This window comes from Muscardinus avellanarius (assembly GCF_963383645.1).
Source record: "Muscardinus avellanarius genome assembly, chromosome: 5".
Lineage (NCBI taxonomy): Eukaryota > Metazoa > Chordata > Mammalia > Rodentia > Gliridae > Muscardinus > Muscardinus avellanarius.
In genome coordinates, this window is record NC_137790.1 from 3,809,184 (window position 1) to 3,824,668 (window position 15,485).

Sequence of the window (15,485 nt, forward strand, 5' to 3'; positions counted from 1 at the left end):
TTGCAGAGGGCCTCACTAAGTAGCTGAGGCTGTCCGGGAACTGCGATCCTCCGGCCTCAGCCTTCCAAATGTTGGGATTACAAGTGTGCGCCACCACGGCTGCATCATACTTTTTATTTTGAAGCAAGGTCTCACTAAGTTACTGAAGCTGATCAAGAACCTGCGATCCTCCTGTCTCAGCCTCCCACCTTGCCAGCCTCTTACTCTGTTCCTATCAGGGCTGTAGACCCAGTGGGCTCCCAGTTCCTTTTCTTTTCAAGAAGGCAGGGGCCCACCGATTCTGGGCCAGAACTCCCCTGAGGTGTGACCACCTACCTACTGGCCACCAGCAGCCTCCTGCTAGGTGAGAGGAGGCTGAATGTACACCCAGGTCTATCTAACCTGACTTCAAGGTCAAATCCCATTCATACAGTTGCAGAAAACAGCACCAAGTCACTGTATTGGTTTGAGCCAGTATCCGGCCCTGGAGTATCTGTGGGCTACTCTATTTCTGTGTCATTTCTTAGAGATGAGTTGGGCGTGGTGGCGCACACTTGTCATCCCAGCATCTGGGAGGCTGAGACAGGATCGCGGTTCGCGGCAGCCTCAGCTACTTAGGCCCTTTGCAACTCAGTGAGACCTTGTTTCAAAATAAAAAGTAGGACTGGGGGTGGAGCTCGGAGGTAGAATGCCCCAGGGTTCTATACCGCAGGGGGGGAAAAAGGAGAGACAGCGTGCCCTCTGCCAGGTGAGCGTGCGGGACGGCGGCGGCACACAGGCACCGATCACACGCACAGCCGCGCACACCCTCGTACACCGCACGCGCAAAGCCCACACAGCACATCCTAACGCATCCGAACCTGCAGACGGGGCCTGGGGCGCCGCGCAGGAGGCCGGCCCCCACCGGCCACTTTCGGGCGCGATCAGGGCTTGCGGGGACTTCCCAGGACTTGCAGCCAGCCGGTCTGGCCGGTGGGAAATGGCCATCCTGGAAGCCGCCTTCCAGCTGCGCACAGGCGCGCTCGCGAGCCGGCCGCCCTGCAGCAGCCCGGGCTGGGCAGCCGGGCGCAGCCCCGCAGCGGCCCGAGCGCGCGGCCAGGGCGGCGGGCGGCCGGCGCGCGCGTGGGCCGGGCCGGGGCGGGGCCTGGGGGGCGGGGGGCGGAGGGCGGCCCCGCCCCGGCCCGGCCCGGCCCCCTCCGGCCACTCCTGGGCCGCGGCGGGACGCCCGGCGGCGCGAGGAGGAAGCGCGGCGGCCGCGCGGGGCCCGGGACTCGGCGGAGCGCGCGGCCCGATCGCAGGTGCGGCTCCGCTCTGCGCCGCCGGACCCCCCCCCCGGGCCCGATGTCCTGAGCCCCCGCCCGCCCGCCCGCCCGCCGGGCCGCTCGGGAAGTTGGGCTCGGCCGGGCATGCGCCATCGGCATGGCCCGGCCGGGCTCGTGGCTCGGCGAGGTCCAGTGGCTCGTCCTGGTGTCGCTGTTCGTCGCCGCCCTGGGCACGGTGGGCCTGTATCTGGCGCAGTGGGCGCTGGCCAGGACGCGACCCCCGCCGCGGCGCAAGGCGGAGCCCGGAGAGGGGCCGCGCCCGGAGGCGGACGCGCTGCTGTCCTGGATCCTGACGCTGGACAGCTGGCGGAGCCAGTGGCAGGCCGCCTGGGTGGCCGCGCTCAACGCCGAGGCCGAGAGGAGACGGGTGAGTGCGAGCTCGGCGGGCCGGGCTGCACGAGCCTTCCCGCCCGCCGGCCGGCCGGGCGCCTAGAGTTAGGGGCCGGGCCGAGTCAGGACGAGGTGGTGCTGCTTTATACACCAGACGCCGGGCTCGGGCACCGACCCGCACCTGGCCCGTCTCCGTCCGGCGGGGCCTCCCTGCCCGGAGTCCCTGGTGGGCTCCAGGGTCCACTTGGGTGCTTCTCCATTCGCGCCTAATAAATGAATAACCGTGACCCAGATATGCTTCTCTTAGGTCTAGTCAGGCTGAACTTGTGCCAACAATGGCAACTTCTCAAGGCCTCCGGAGAAGGTTCGTGTGTTGAGGGCCGGACACTGGCTAGACACTCGCTGGGGGCTTCAGCCCCTGCGGCTCTCTGAACCGGCACAAGGCCCGGGGCATCGGTGTCTTCACTGTCTCACAGATGGGGAAACTGAGGCCTGAAGGATAGGGTCACAGCTGCTGATGTCAGAGCCGGGACGTGAACCCGTGCCTCTGAGCTGACCCCGAGCTTGTTGTTCACACTGCCACCTCACGTCCCTGCCATTCTTTCATTGTTAATTGCTTGGTGATTTATTTTTACTTTTAAGACAGTTTAACAACAGCGCCTGGCGTGTGTTATTTTCAGGCATTCCCCAGGGATGACTGGGAGCCTGGCAAGGGTTGGGAAGCACCTCCCGGCAGCTGTGGTGTCCCTGCGCCTTCGGGTGTGTGCGTGTCACCGGCTTGTGTGACCCCCATGGGAAGCCCCGTGGTCACTGGCCTTGGGAGTTGTGCAGGCGCAGGCTCTGTCTGGACCTATAGCCTTCAAAATATTCCACAGCGGGCCCTGAGCCTGGGATTCGCGCTGTGGCCTTGGCGTTTGTGTCCATGGCATTGGAAAACAAGACAAACTCAAAAAAGCTTTGGGCGTAAATTAGCATGAACCTGACTTTTCAGGAGACTTGGTTGTGAACTCCTGAAAAAAGCAACTGTACCTTTTGAATGCTAAAAGACTACCAGGTCTGTTGACTGAGGTCTGCCTTGGTGCCTGGAATGGTGCCCCAGCTACCCAGGGCTGGACGGCTGCATGGAGTCGGCCTTCAAGGCCTTATGCCCTTATGCCTGGGCGCAAACACAGTATTTTCCCCATGAAGCTGCTGGCAGGGAATTGGTTGACCTAGTGTCGCAGGCCCTGTTCTGGCCGGCCTGTGGCCGGAAGCGGTACAGGTCTTGTTCCCCTCCTCCTCCTCACAGGGTGCAAGCCAGAGAGAAGATTGGGTGAAGGACCTTTTGGGTCCTGACACAGGGACTTCTGGCTGAGTTTCAGGCCAGAGGCAGCGGCCCTCCTCCCTTCTGCAAATTCGGGATGGCCAGCTTCATTTCCTGTCATTTCTTGGTTGGCTCCCAAAGTATGATGGCTCAGAGAGAATGCCCCCAGGTTCTCTTGTGCCTGCAGTGTTGACAAAGAGAGAAGTCCCTGTCCTGGCACGGTCTTGGGTTGGCCAAGTAAACCTGAGAATGTGAGGGTTTGGGGTGAAGGAAGACCTTTCTTCTGATCCCAGGGTCTGTGTGGGAGCTGGGGGCTTCCTGGGAGTAGGAGGAGGCTTGGCCTGTTGGTACTTCTCTGTCCTCTCTGCTCCCGGTCACTTGAGGTCTTAGAGATAGTCCCCCCACCCATTTCCTGCCTGGTAGCAGCAGTAGTGTACTGAGTCCATGTCCCAAGCAGCTCAGGGCCTCCTCTTTGGCATCTCGTTTGGACACTTGTGGGTCTGAAGTATCGCTGGGTGTGAGGTTGCTCTGGGAGTCTTGCTTGATTTGAATTCCAGTGGAAGGTTTGCAGGCAGATAGGATCTCAGTGCCCAGCCCCTGTTACTACTGGCTTGCCACTCGCCCAGTGCCTTGGGCCATCGCTGTTGTGACAGTAGTGACACGGTGGGCAGGCGCCCTGACCCCCGGCAGCCACGCCTGCAGGAGTTTCTCCCTGCCCTCCCCCACGCCATTCTTACTAATCCCGGATTAGGGCTGACACTCCCAGCTCTCTGTTGGGCCCCCAGAGCCAGAGCGCAGCTTAGTGACCCCAGCCCCCACCCTGTCCTGATACCACTGTATCCCAGCCACGAAAGAGTCCAGTTCCTGGTCTGTCACTTGCAGAATGGGGAAAGGCTGCCCATAACTTGATCACACCCAGCATCTTCGATGAAAGGTGAAAATTTCTAGCCAGTGGCAACAGTATGCCCTCTGTTTATAAGTTTCACACCAGCTTTGTATTTCAAGATGGAAAGGAGCCCTAAACTTTCCTAACAGAGCCTCTTCCTTCTCCAGAAGTGGGCTGAGGCCCAGGATCTGGAGGGACTTGCCGAGGTCTGCCTGGAGCCTGGACCAGCTTCGTTATGAGCCGTTCTGGGCGGCAGCCATGTTTCCCTGTGGGAAGCAAATTCAACTCTGAGACCCAAATGTTTCCTTTGAATGAGGTCCAGCGAGAAGGGCTAAAAGGGTATTGTTGTTTAAAGTCTGGTCCTGGACGAGGAGCCTGGATCTCCTGGGACCTGAGGCCGGAGCAGCGACTTGGGGCCAGCAGCAGGGGACCCCAGATCCCAGCCCTCACTCTGGAAATCGGTTCAGTTACATGGGGCAGTGAGTTGGATGCACAGGAGAGGAAAGCACTGCTGGTCTCCCAGCTGGCTGTCAGCTGCCAGGCGTGCGGGGAGCTTGGGAGACTCACCCAGAGAACTTAGAAGTATACCTGCCTGGCCGGCCAAAGTCACATGAGAGGGCTCGGGTCAGCAGGATGCGGAGAGCACACTGTGTTTTTTTTTTTTTATTTTTTTTTATTTTACAAGTTTCTCAAGTTCTTTGTGAGTGAAACATCTGGATACACACTCACTTGTCTCTGAGCCAGCCATCGGTCAAAGGCCCCTCACGCCATCAGTCGGAATCCTCCTAGGCCTCCGTGTGTGTGTGTGTGTGTGTGTGTGTGTGTGTGTGTGTGTGTAATACTGGGGGCTGAATCCAGGGGCATTCTACCTCCAAACTACATCCCCAGCCCTATTTTTTATTCTTTATTTTGGAACAGGGTCTCACTGAGTTGCAGAGGGCCTCACTAAGTAGCTGAGACTATCCGCAAACCGCGATCCTCAGCCTCCCGAATGCTGGGATTACAAGCATGCACCACCACGCCCGGCTTATCTGCTTTCTCCTATTTGATTCTCTAGACCTTTTAGATATCAGTTCACAGGGCCTATATCCTCCTTTTCTGCAAGGACCTGCCCTGCCCCACCCAGCATCCTATGCTGATCCCCCAGTGTGCGCCCGGCAGGCACTTGTGCCCTCCTCGGTCCCTGCGTCAAGCTGGGGCAGAGCCCAGGTCAGTCCAGGCAGAGCTGGTGCTCAGCCCGACTGGCCCCACACAGCAGACCCTGGTCCTGGGTGGGGTGACCGGCAGGCCCCTTGGGCGGGGAGAAGCAGCATCACACTATCTGGACACGGGCCTCAGGCTTGGGCGCGGGCCAGGCCTGGGCAAAACACACTGTTTAATGTGCTTTGTTTTTACTTGGGAAGAGTCAACATCAAAGGAGGCTGGCCCATGACTTGCAGATCCCCAGCAGGGCCCAGAGACGGGTGCCAGCGGGGTCGCTCTTCACAATCCCACTTCTCACAACAAGATGGGATCCAGGAAAGAGTGAGTGGGGTGTTAGCACCAACCTCAGCCCTAACTCAGCCAAAACGAACCTCACCTCCCCTGGCCCATGGGAGCTTGCTGAAGAGGGAGAGGGCTCCTCTGGCTGTTTGGACGACCCCCGGTGGGGCAACCTGAGAGGAGACTGTGGGTTGGAGCTCCGGCTGCCCGCCCAGGAGCTGTGTGATCCTGGGCAAGTCCTGACCTCGCCGTGCATTATCTGTAGACGGGGATGACTTCAGGTTCAACCCAGAGGATAATCTACTCCCGGGAAGATGTCATGAATCCTATTTGATTCATGACTATTTCATACTGCATTTGGCAGTATGTCTGGGGCATAATGGACCAATAAAGGGGGCACTCTTTTGTGAAATCTGTATTTTGAAATTTTTATTTTGAACTACTTTTAGATATGGAAAGAGTTGAAAGAATTTGTAGAGTCCCTACAGATTCCTTAACCAAGCATAACCCGACTCAGGGGTCAGAGCCAAGAATCAGCATGGGTACAACGTTGCTATAATTCGTGACACAATGAAACGAACATTGTAGTAGTACAAAAGTTAACCTTGGTACAATGTTGCTATAATTAATAACAAGGAAATTAGCATTGTAGTGGTACAAGAAGTAACAATAACTAAAACTGCAAACATTATTTAAATTTCAGCAGTTTTCTTAAAGTAGGCTTCATTTTTCAGGGGTTCCTCCCAGGCCCATGTGACATTTACCTGATCCTCCTCCTCCTCCTCCTCCTCCTCCTCCTCCTCCTCCTCCTCCTCCTCCTCCTCCTCCTCCTCTTCCTCCTCCTCCTCTTCCTCCTCTTCCTCCTCTTCCTCTTCCTCCTCTTCCTCCTCTTCCTCCTTCTTTTTGTAGCACCGGGGATTGAACTCAGAGGCATTCTACCCCTGAGCTAAACCCTCAACTCAATTTTATTTCTTATTTGGAAACAGGGGCTCACTGAGTTGTGAAGGGCTTTGCTAAGTTGTCAAAGCTGGCTTCGAACCTGCGATCCTCCTGTGTCAGCTCCTAAATACTTGGATTACAACCCCTGATCCTTCTTAATTTAGTCTTTCTTTGCTTTTCACAACCTTGATGTCGCTGGAGAACGTCGATCATTATTCTGCTGAATGTCCCTCGATTTGCGTGGTGTTTTCCGTGACCAGAGCGAGGCTGCACACTGAGCTGCAGGCCCCTTTGGTCACTGTGTCACGGTGCAGGTGATGTGGTGCAACTCAACACCAGTAATACCGATTTCCATCCCTTGCTAAGATAGTTTCTGGCAGGTTTCTTCTCTTGCACTTTCTGTCTCCTCTCTTTCCCCCTCTAGTTAGCACATGTCTCAAAGAGCTACTTTGAGATATATAAATCCTGTGGCTCCTCACACTTCTCCCTGAATTTATTACCCCTCTGGTCTGTGACAGGCACACAAGATGGCCTTCACTTAATGACAATTTCCATCTTCCTCTTTCCTTCTTTATCAGTCAACTGGAACTCTACTGAAAGCAGGAACACTTCCCCTCCGTCTCTGCAGCCAGCTGGCCATTTATATCACTGTGGACCCCTGGGTCTTGATTTTATTCACCTGGTTATAACCCAGCACTAGTGCTAGTAACCCTACTGCTCACGTCTGTCTCCCTTTGGCCACGCAGAGCCTCTCGAGCCATAACGCTCATCCATCAAGCCCGCGTTCTTTCTCCTTTTCATTTCCTTGCTCTATGAGTCGACCGGGTTTTTTCTTTTAAAGCTTATTCTAAGCCAGACATCGTGATGCACACCTGCTGCCCTAGCACTTGGACTTGGGAGGCTGAGAGAGGTTCAAGGCCAGCCTCGGCAATTTAGCAAGACCCTCAGAACTTAGCAAGCTCTGTTCCAAACATTGGAAAGGCCTGGAGATGCAGCTTGGAAGTAGAATGCCCTTGGGTTCCATCCCCAGTTCCCCCTCCCGCTTCCCTCCAACCCCCAAAAGGCTCACTCATCCCCCCCCCCGCCCTGGCCCTGGCCAGGTGTCTCTGGCAGCCTCCATGTTCCTGTTGAAGAGTGTAGAGCCCAGGCTCCAGCGCTGAGCTAGAACACAGGTGTGCGTGTTAACACGCACGTGTGCACACATCTACAGTTCTGGATCTTCTCTCTGTATTTGCTTCTACACCATGCATGAACACCAATACCTTGCATTTCAACTCAGTGGCATGGAGTTCATTTTCCCTTCTCTTTTTCTCACCAGAAACTCCCTTCTCCAAGAGCAAGATGTCTGGCACTTCCGGTCTACAATATATTTTATTGTGTGATCAATTTTAGTACACACAAAGTGGTTTTTGAGTTGCTGGTCCACATACCTGCGAGAAACGCGATTACTAGGTTACGGAGTGTATATGCAGTTGAGGAATATTTCTCTACAGTTTCTCAGGCTAGATCTGCTTATTTCGTCTGCTCCAGAGTAGTTGTGTTATTTATTTGTAATAGTAAGCTCACTTGTTAGTGTTTATTTCTACCTCGTATTCTTTTCCATCCTAATTTTCAAAGACATCCATCTTTACCCAGTGACTTGGAGTGCTGCTTTTGCTACCTACAGATGATTTTTTTCTTTTCTGAAATGCTTAGGACCAGAAATATTTTGGATTTCAGACTCTTTAGGATTTTAAAATATTTGCATATGTACGAAACTATCTTGGGGTTAGAACTCAAGTGTGGACATGAAGTTCATTTGTGTTCTATATGAACCATATACAAATAGACTAAAGTAATGTTATACGATATTTAAAATAATTTTGCGCATGAAGCAAAGTGTCAGGGTGTAGAGTTTTCTACTTGTAGGATCATGTCAGTCTCAAAACATTTTAAGTTTGGGGCGTTTCAGATGTTTGGACCTTTGGATTTGGGCACTCGTGCGTAATCCTAGTACTTGGGAGGCTGAGACAGGAGGATCACACAAGTTCGAAGCCAGCCTCAGCTACTTAGTGAGGCAGGCTCTCAGCAACTTAGTGAGACCCTGTTTCTAAATAAAATATAAAAATAGGTCTGGGAGTATAGCCCGGAGGTAAAAAGCCCCTGGGTTTCATCCCCAGTACCACCAAAATAAAATAAGTTTCCATGTGCATTTGTCTATTCTGCATGTTCTATTCTAGCCCCGCCCCCCGGTTCGTTCGCTCTGTCCAGAGCCACACAGTGTTAATTCCAGAGGCTCTGTGGTGTGCTTTGATGTCCGGGGAGGAGCGGCTCTCTCCTGTGTTTTTCGGGCAATTCTTGCCTGCGTCTTTCCCCATGGGACAGTGAAGTCTTCCTAACGTCTAGGCGGGGGGGGGGGGTGGGGGGGGTGAAATGGGTGCCACCTCCCCTGGGCAGAGCAAGGGAGCTGCACAGATTCAGATTCAGGAATCTGTCCCAAGCTGCAGGCCCGCTCTGCTCCCCAGCCTCCAGCGATAGGCAGACTGGATTTCCTTCCTTTGTAAAGACCGCTGCTTGGCATTAAATTTCCCAGCAAATTTTTTCATGGTTTTAACCCTTTAAGGTACCACAGGTAAGATGCTACATCTACACATGGTTGAGCAGTCCTTACCTGAGATGCTTGGGACCAGAGTGAGTGAGTGTGTGTGTGTGTTTGTGTGTGTGTGCGCGCGCGCGCGTGCAGTACTGTGGATGGAACCCAGGGGCATTCTCACTGAGATGCAGAAGGCCTCACTAAGTAGCTGAGTCTATCCATGAGCTGCAATCCTCCTGTCTCAGCCTCCTGAAGGCCGGGATTCATTTTTAATTTCAGATTTTGAAGTATTTTCATATGCACGGACTACCTGGGGATGGAATCACAAGTCTAAACATGAATTTGTTTATGTGTACCTTGTGCACAGAAACAAGGTAACATCATGCAATGTTTTAAATAATTCTATGCATGAAACCAAGTTTTAGTGTGTGTGGGTGTCTGTGCCGGCAGCATGGCTTTCCTGGGCTGCAGGGAAGGGGCGTGTGCGCTCTCAGCCTCAGCTGCTGGATGGCCTCTGCTCATGGCGCCTGCCCTGGCCTCTGTGCCAGGTGTTGCCAGCTCAGCCGGGTGGCCCAGCTCACAGAGCGGTGTCACCACCAAGCTCCTGGTGCCCTGGTCTGCAGCTCCCACCAGAGGAGCCCCAGCCCTGGGCAAAGCCAGGAGAACCGCTCCCAACGGAGTCTGTCCCTCTTGTCAGCCCAGCACTCGGGAGGCTGAGACCAGAGGGTCGTGGTTCTCGGCCAACATCAGCTATGTCGTGAGGCCCTCTGCAACTCAGTGAGACCCTGTTTCAAAATAAAGTATAAAATAATAGGGCAGAGGGTGTAGCTCAGAGGTCAAATGCCCCTGGGTTCCATTCCCAGACCTGCAAATAAAAAGATTGATTTTTCTCCTAATGAATTTTTTTTTTTTTTTTTTTTTTTTGGTGGTACTGGGGTTCCTGGAAGCCCTTCTAGCTCCGGGCTACACTCCCAGACCTATTTTTACATTTTTATTCGGAAACAGGGTCTCCTAAGCCAGCGCGCGCGGCTGGCTTCGAACCTGCACGATCCTCCTGTCTCTGCCTCCCAAGCGCGGGGATTACAAGCGTGGCCACCACGCCCGGCTCCTAATGAATTTTTGGGGAGTGAGGTTGATGTTGCTGGAAAAGGGTGAGGTTCAAATTAAATTCTCTGTAAATTAAAGTGGCCTGTGCTGCTTCACTCGCTGGGATCACTGGGATTCCTAAGAAATAGCAGCAGGACCACCTCATCGCTGCTCATCTGCCCGGCGCTTGCCAGAGCAGACCCCGTGTACTGTCCACCCTTAGCCACGCCTCACCGTGGAACCAGTTCTCCACGGAGTGTGTGACCGGACAGGTGGAGGGCAGGTGTGGGCTGCGTTACTTAACACTGAGTCAGAACTTAGTTGCGTGTGATGTACTGTCTACAGCATGTCTGGATGAGACTCAAAGAATTTCATCCCGGAGTCGTTTTTGAACATACACAGGTGTGTGTGTGTGTGTGTGTGTGTGTGTGTGTGTGTGTGTGTGTGTTAGTGGGGATTGAACTGAGGGCATTCTACCTGTTAGCTATACCCATAGTTAAATTCCTGAGGCTGGCCTTGAACCCATAAACCTCCTGTCTCAGCCTCCCAAGTACTGGCATTCCAGGTATACACTACCACACTGGGCCATAAGAGCTCACTTTTTTTTGTTTGTTGGTTGGTTGGTTGGTTGGTGGTACTGGGGTTCCTGGAAGCCCTTCTACCTCCGGGCTACACTCCCAGACCTATTTTATATTTTTGAAACAGGGTCTCTTACGCCAGCACGGCTGGCTTCAAACCTGCGCGATCCTCCTGTCTCCGCCTCCCAAGCGTGGGGATGACAAGCGTGCGCCACCACGCCCCGGCAAGAGCTCACTTTTAAAAGTACAAGGCTTTCTTGGCTATCCAAGCCCTGCGTGGCTTTTTGGTTCTTTTTCCTCCCTCCCTCTCTCTCCCCCCTTTTCCCCTGCCATGCTAACAGGGATTGAACTCAAGGGCGTTCTCCATTTAAGCTACATTCCCAACCCTGTTTGATTTTTTTTTATTTTGAAATAGGGCCTCACTAAGTTGCTGAGGGGGCCTTGCTAAGTTTGCTGAGGCTGGCCGTGAACCTGCGTCGTCCTCCCTCAGCCTCCCAAGTATCACATTTGCAGACGTGCGCCACCACGCCGGGCCCTGAGTGGCTTTTTCGTAGAGCATCCATCCCGTCGTGCTGTGGTCATATTAACTGAACTGCACATCTCTTGCTGGAGAGTTTGTAAATGGCAAAAGCCAAAGCAGACACGAGCTACTTACCGCATGGAGGTGTTTACTGGACGGACCGGAGCACGCCAGGGCAGGAGGCCCCCGAGGGCTGTGAGCCAAGCTGCCGGCAGCAGCAGGCTGGCTCCTCCAGCCTGGGCACCTCGTGTGCCCTCTCAGCTTCCAGGGAGAGGGTGGCCTGGGTTCCACCCGCCCTGGGCAGTGCCAGGACCCACGTGCAGGGCGTCAGCCCTTGGACAGGAGCGAGGGTTCTCACTGGGGAGTGGGGCGCCCAGCCGCAGCCTGCAGGGCCAGCTGCCCCCCAGGCCCACAGGGGTGCCAGAAGCCCGGCCCCAGGGATGGCGTCCTTCCTCTGCCAGGAACCTGAGGATGCAGAACACCTCCGCCATCTTCCTCGCGCCATCACTGCGGTTGTTTCTGTGTTTTTTCCCATCCCCCCCACCTGGATTCTGTCTGCCGAGCAGAGTGCGAGCTGTCATGGTGGGTCCTCAGCTGTGTGACCCTGCCAACACTTCACCATGGCCGGGACTACTTGTATTTTCTTAAATTGGTACAGATTTATCAAATATGTAATTGAAAAAAAACAAAAGCCGGCTGCTCCTGAACGTGCGCCTCTTCATGTGATTCTCTCTTCTAGGGCCCGCTACAGCTCTGCTTCGAACAGGACCCGCGGCCGCAGCCCCTGCAGCTGGCCGTGAGCGAGGTCTCCAGCGAGGTCAGGTCAGCCGCGCAGGAGAAGGTGAGCAGCTCCTCGTGCCTCCGCCTTCCCCTCCTCCTCTTCCTCTCTCTTCCTCTTCCCCTCCTCCTTGTCCTCTTCTTCCTCTTCCCCCTCCTCCTCATCCTCTCTCTTCCTCTTCCTCCTCCCTCCTCTTCTCTCTTCCCCTTCCTTTCCCTCTTCCCCCTCTTTTCTTCCTTCCCATCTTCCCTCCTCCTCTTCCTCTTCTTCCTCTCTTCCCCCTTCTTGTATCCCTCTTCCCCCTCTTCCTCCTCCTCCTTCCTCCTCTCTCTTCAGGACAGTTTAGGACTCTGGTGGCCCAGGGCTTATTTACCCACCTCATGTTGCAGGGTAGATGGCGTTCCTCCCCGTCACGAGCAGGAGGGCGGACGCTGCAGGGAGTGCCCGTGTTTACACTCCCGACTCCGGGGCACAAGTGCCAGGGTGTCCCAAGGGTCGGTGGACTCGCTGGCCGAGAGTACGTATGCTTAAGTAATTCCCGAAGTGGTGGCCAAGGGGCTCTGCCCTAACCGCGTTGGAAAGCTCTCTCCCCTGAGATTGTGGATACTGGAGTTACACAATGTGAACTCCCCGAATGAGCATGGGGGAGTCACCGAAGATACCGGGGTCGCAGGAGGAAGCCTTGGTGGCAATGCCATGTCCTAAGGCTGGTGCAGATGCAGAGCTAGCAGGAACCTAGCAGCAGACAGCTCAATGCCCATTTCCTGCCACAGAGTGGGAAGCTGGGCCTGGGAGCCAAGGGCCTGATCTTCTGGGCCCCCCTTGGGAAGAGCCTCCCAGGACAGCAAGTACCAGGTACCATCTGCCAGTGCAGGAAGGGACTGGGCCTCTTTGTGCCTAGGCAGTGTCTTTTTGGTGTCTTCTGATCTTTTTCTAAGTGAGAGAGGGACAAAACCAGGCATGGTAGGGCACACTTGCAATTTTAGTACTTGGGAGGCTGAGACAGGAGGGTTCTGCAAGGTTTGAGCACTGTCTCAGCAAGTAGTGAGACTCTCATCAACCTAGCAAGACCCTGTTTCCAAATAAAGGATAAAAAAAATGAGCTGAGAGTATAGCTCAAAGGTAGAATGCTACTGGGTTCAATCCCCAGTACTGCCAAAAAAAAAAAAAAAAAGACAGAGTGTGCAGCCCTCGCTGATGAGCTGAGCAGCAGAGCAGAGGTGTGAACTCAATGGTGTGCTGACCTCTAAGGTCTTCATACTGCTAGAAAAGCCTCCACAGAAAGTGGGTGATATATGATCACAAAAAAACCAACAAATTAGAAGCGAAACACAATATAGTATCTGTGTAGCCTAACGGTGTGAGAGGGGTTTGGAGTCTCCCAGTATTATTGTAGTGGGACTTGTGTGGGACTTAATGTCACAAAGAGTTTGATTTATGAAAGTAGCTGCACCTATGTTTGGGCCATAAGTGTTGACTATCTTATACTCAACACTTTTTTATAGTCGTTATTTCCTCTTGCTGGATTGTTCCTTTTACCAGTAAAAAATGGCCTGCTTTGTCTCTTCTAATAAGATTGGGCCTGACATCTAACTTGTCTGATATCATAGTTGCTATCCCTGCTTGTCTTCCAGTTCATGACAGCACCATTCACAAAAGTGAAGAGTTAGAAGCGACCCAAGCTGAATGGGTGGGTAAATAAGGCATAGGATGTATGTGGACAATGAAATATTACTCAACCTGAAAGTTCTGATACAGCCTACAACATGGTGGGCTTTGAAGAGATTGTGCTCAGTGAAATAAGCCTGTCATCAAAGGATCAGTGCTGTCGGATTCCTCTTAGGAGAGGTCACCAGAGCCACATTCATACACCCAGCAGAACGTCAGGGCCAGGGCTGGGGAGGTGGCAGGAGAGTCACCGCTTGACAGGGACAGAGCTTCCATTTGGGAAGATGGAAAGTTCTGGGGGTGGAGGGAGGTGATGGTCGCACAACAACGTGACCTCTTTAATGCTGTTGAACTATATACTCAGAAAAAGTTAAGATGGCAAATTTTACATTAGGTGTAAGTTGCCACAGTAATAAAACCCAGTTAACAGTGTACGCACTTCCTAAAGCTTTCATTCTTTCACACAGCAAGGCTCTTTCCTTTCCTTTAGCTGAGTTGTGGCTTACCAAGCCTTGTCAAGTGTCCTCGGCTTCGTGGTTGTGGGGGTCAGGCTTCCCCAGAGGGGACCGGCATGCGCAGTGTGCAGGCACCTGCAAGCTCAGCAGCTCGGCCCGGGCTGCCACGGGGCCTTTGTGCCTCCAGTGGAGGAGTTCTACCACTACAACAGCAACGCGAGTTTACCTAGGCAGCTTGGGCACACAGACGCGTATTAAACATAGAGATGATGGTCTCTCCAACTGCTGGGGGAGTCTCCTGGTTCAGTGTTGGTGTGCATTTCCAGTCTCTGCGTTTTGTATTTATTTATTAATCTATCTATTTATTTCCCCTACAAGTTAGACCACATCCCATTTATTGCTCTCACCTATGCTATGAAAATTCTTCCAAAATCTTACTCGTGAGGCACGGCATGTGGCCTGGCGCTGCTTTCCGAGGGACTTGGCTTCCCTCTGTGACCAGAGCGATAACGTCCAGTCCTGGGCTGGACACAGGGAAGGTAGGAGTTAACTCAGGCCCAGCACCAGGCGCAGGGCCAAGCACGGAAGTGCTCGGGGAAGAGTCCTTCCCGCCTACCTCTAGCATATTTTCCTCATATGTTTATTTCCTCTCTGTTCCTAGAAGCACAAGTATTTGGGAAAGAGGAGAAGCATGGCTAAGGGTCTTGATATATTGCCAGGAGAGCAGCTGATGAAGGTAGATGATTAGCCGGGCTGGGTGGTGCATGCCTGTAATCCCAGCACTTGGGAGACTGAGGCTGGAGGATTGTAGATGCAAGGCCAGCCTCAGCAACTTAGCGAGACTCTCCACAGTATTGAGATCCTATTTCAAAACAAAAAATAAAAGGGTTGTGGGTGTAACTTAGAGGTAGAATGCCCCTGGGTCCAATCCCCAGCAACACACACACACACACACACACACACACACACACACACGTTTGCAAGCATGAAAGTGAATGATTAAATTGTATTTGTTTTAATACAATTAAGGAAAGTTATAAGCAGCATAAAAGCACTTAAAGTCTGCCCCTCCCCCCTGCCAGGTTGGGGGTGTCTGTAGCAGTATTCTTGGGAGTTTCCGCCTGCCAGAAAACAGTGGGGTGCACATCTGTGGCGAGTGGTCGGTGCCTTGTTTGGTAACAATTTTCCTCACCGTTCTTGACTCACACACTTGCTGCCAAATGAGGACATGAGCACTCGCCGCTACCCCACCGTGGCCGCGGCCGCTGCCGTCCTCTGAGGCGCAGCCCGGCCCTGCCCTCGCCTCCCTGCGGGGCCCACCGTCCACGCTGCAGGTGCCGGAAGGGGCCTGGGGGTCCTCAGCACCACAGCACGCCTCTGCAGAGGGGCCCGTGCTCGCCCGCCGGGCCCCGAGGACCTGCCTGGGCTGTGGGGGATGAGTGGGGGCGGGACCCTCGGGCTCGGGTCTGCATGTGGTCCTTTCCTGTGTTGGACAAGCAGTAGCTTTGGTTATGCTCTCACCAACCGTGAGAGCATAAGTTAACCAATAATAGTAAAAATGTCAACAGTGATACCAGCGGCGCCATT

At 53.9% G+C, this 15,485-nt stretch overlaps 1 protein-coding gene across 1 annotated transcript in view; it reads left to right on the forward strand.

Moving 5' to 3' along the window:
• Positions 1 to 1,398: 1,398 nt before the first annotated feature.
• The window catches only part of C2CD2 (C2 calcium dependent domain containing 2), a gene marked incomplete at both ends in the record, with an annotated part of 58,756 nt that continues 44,669 nt past the window's right edge, over positions 1,399 to 15,485 (forward strand). The window contains 2 exons of the mRNA XM_080696438.1: positions 1,399 to 1,668; positions 11,737 to 11,838. Coding sequence (XP_080552564.1) covers positions 1,399 to 1,668; positions 11,737 to 11,838 — 372 coding nt within the window. The remainder of the gene's footprint in view (positions 1,669 to 11,736; positions 11,839 to 15,485) is intronic.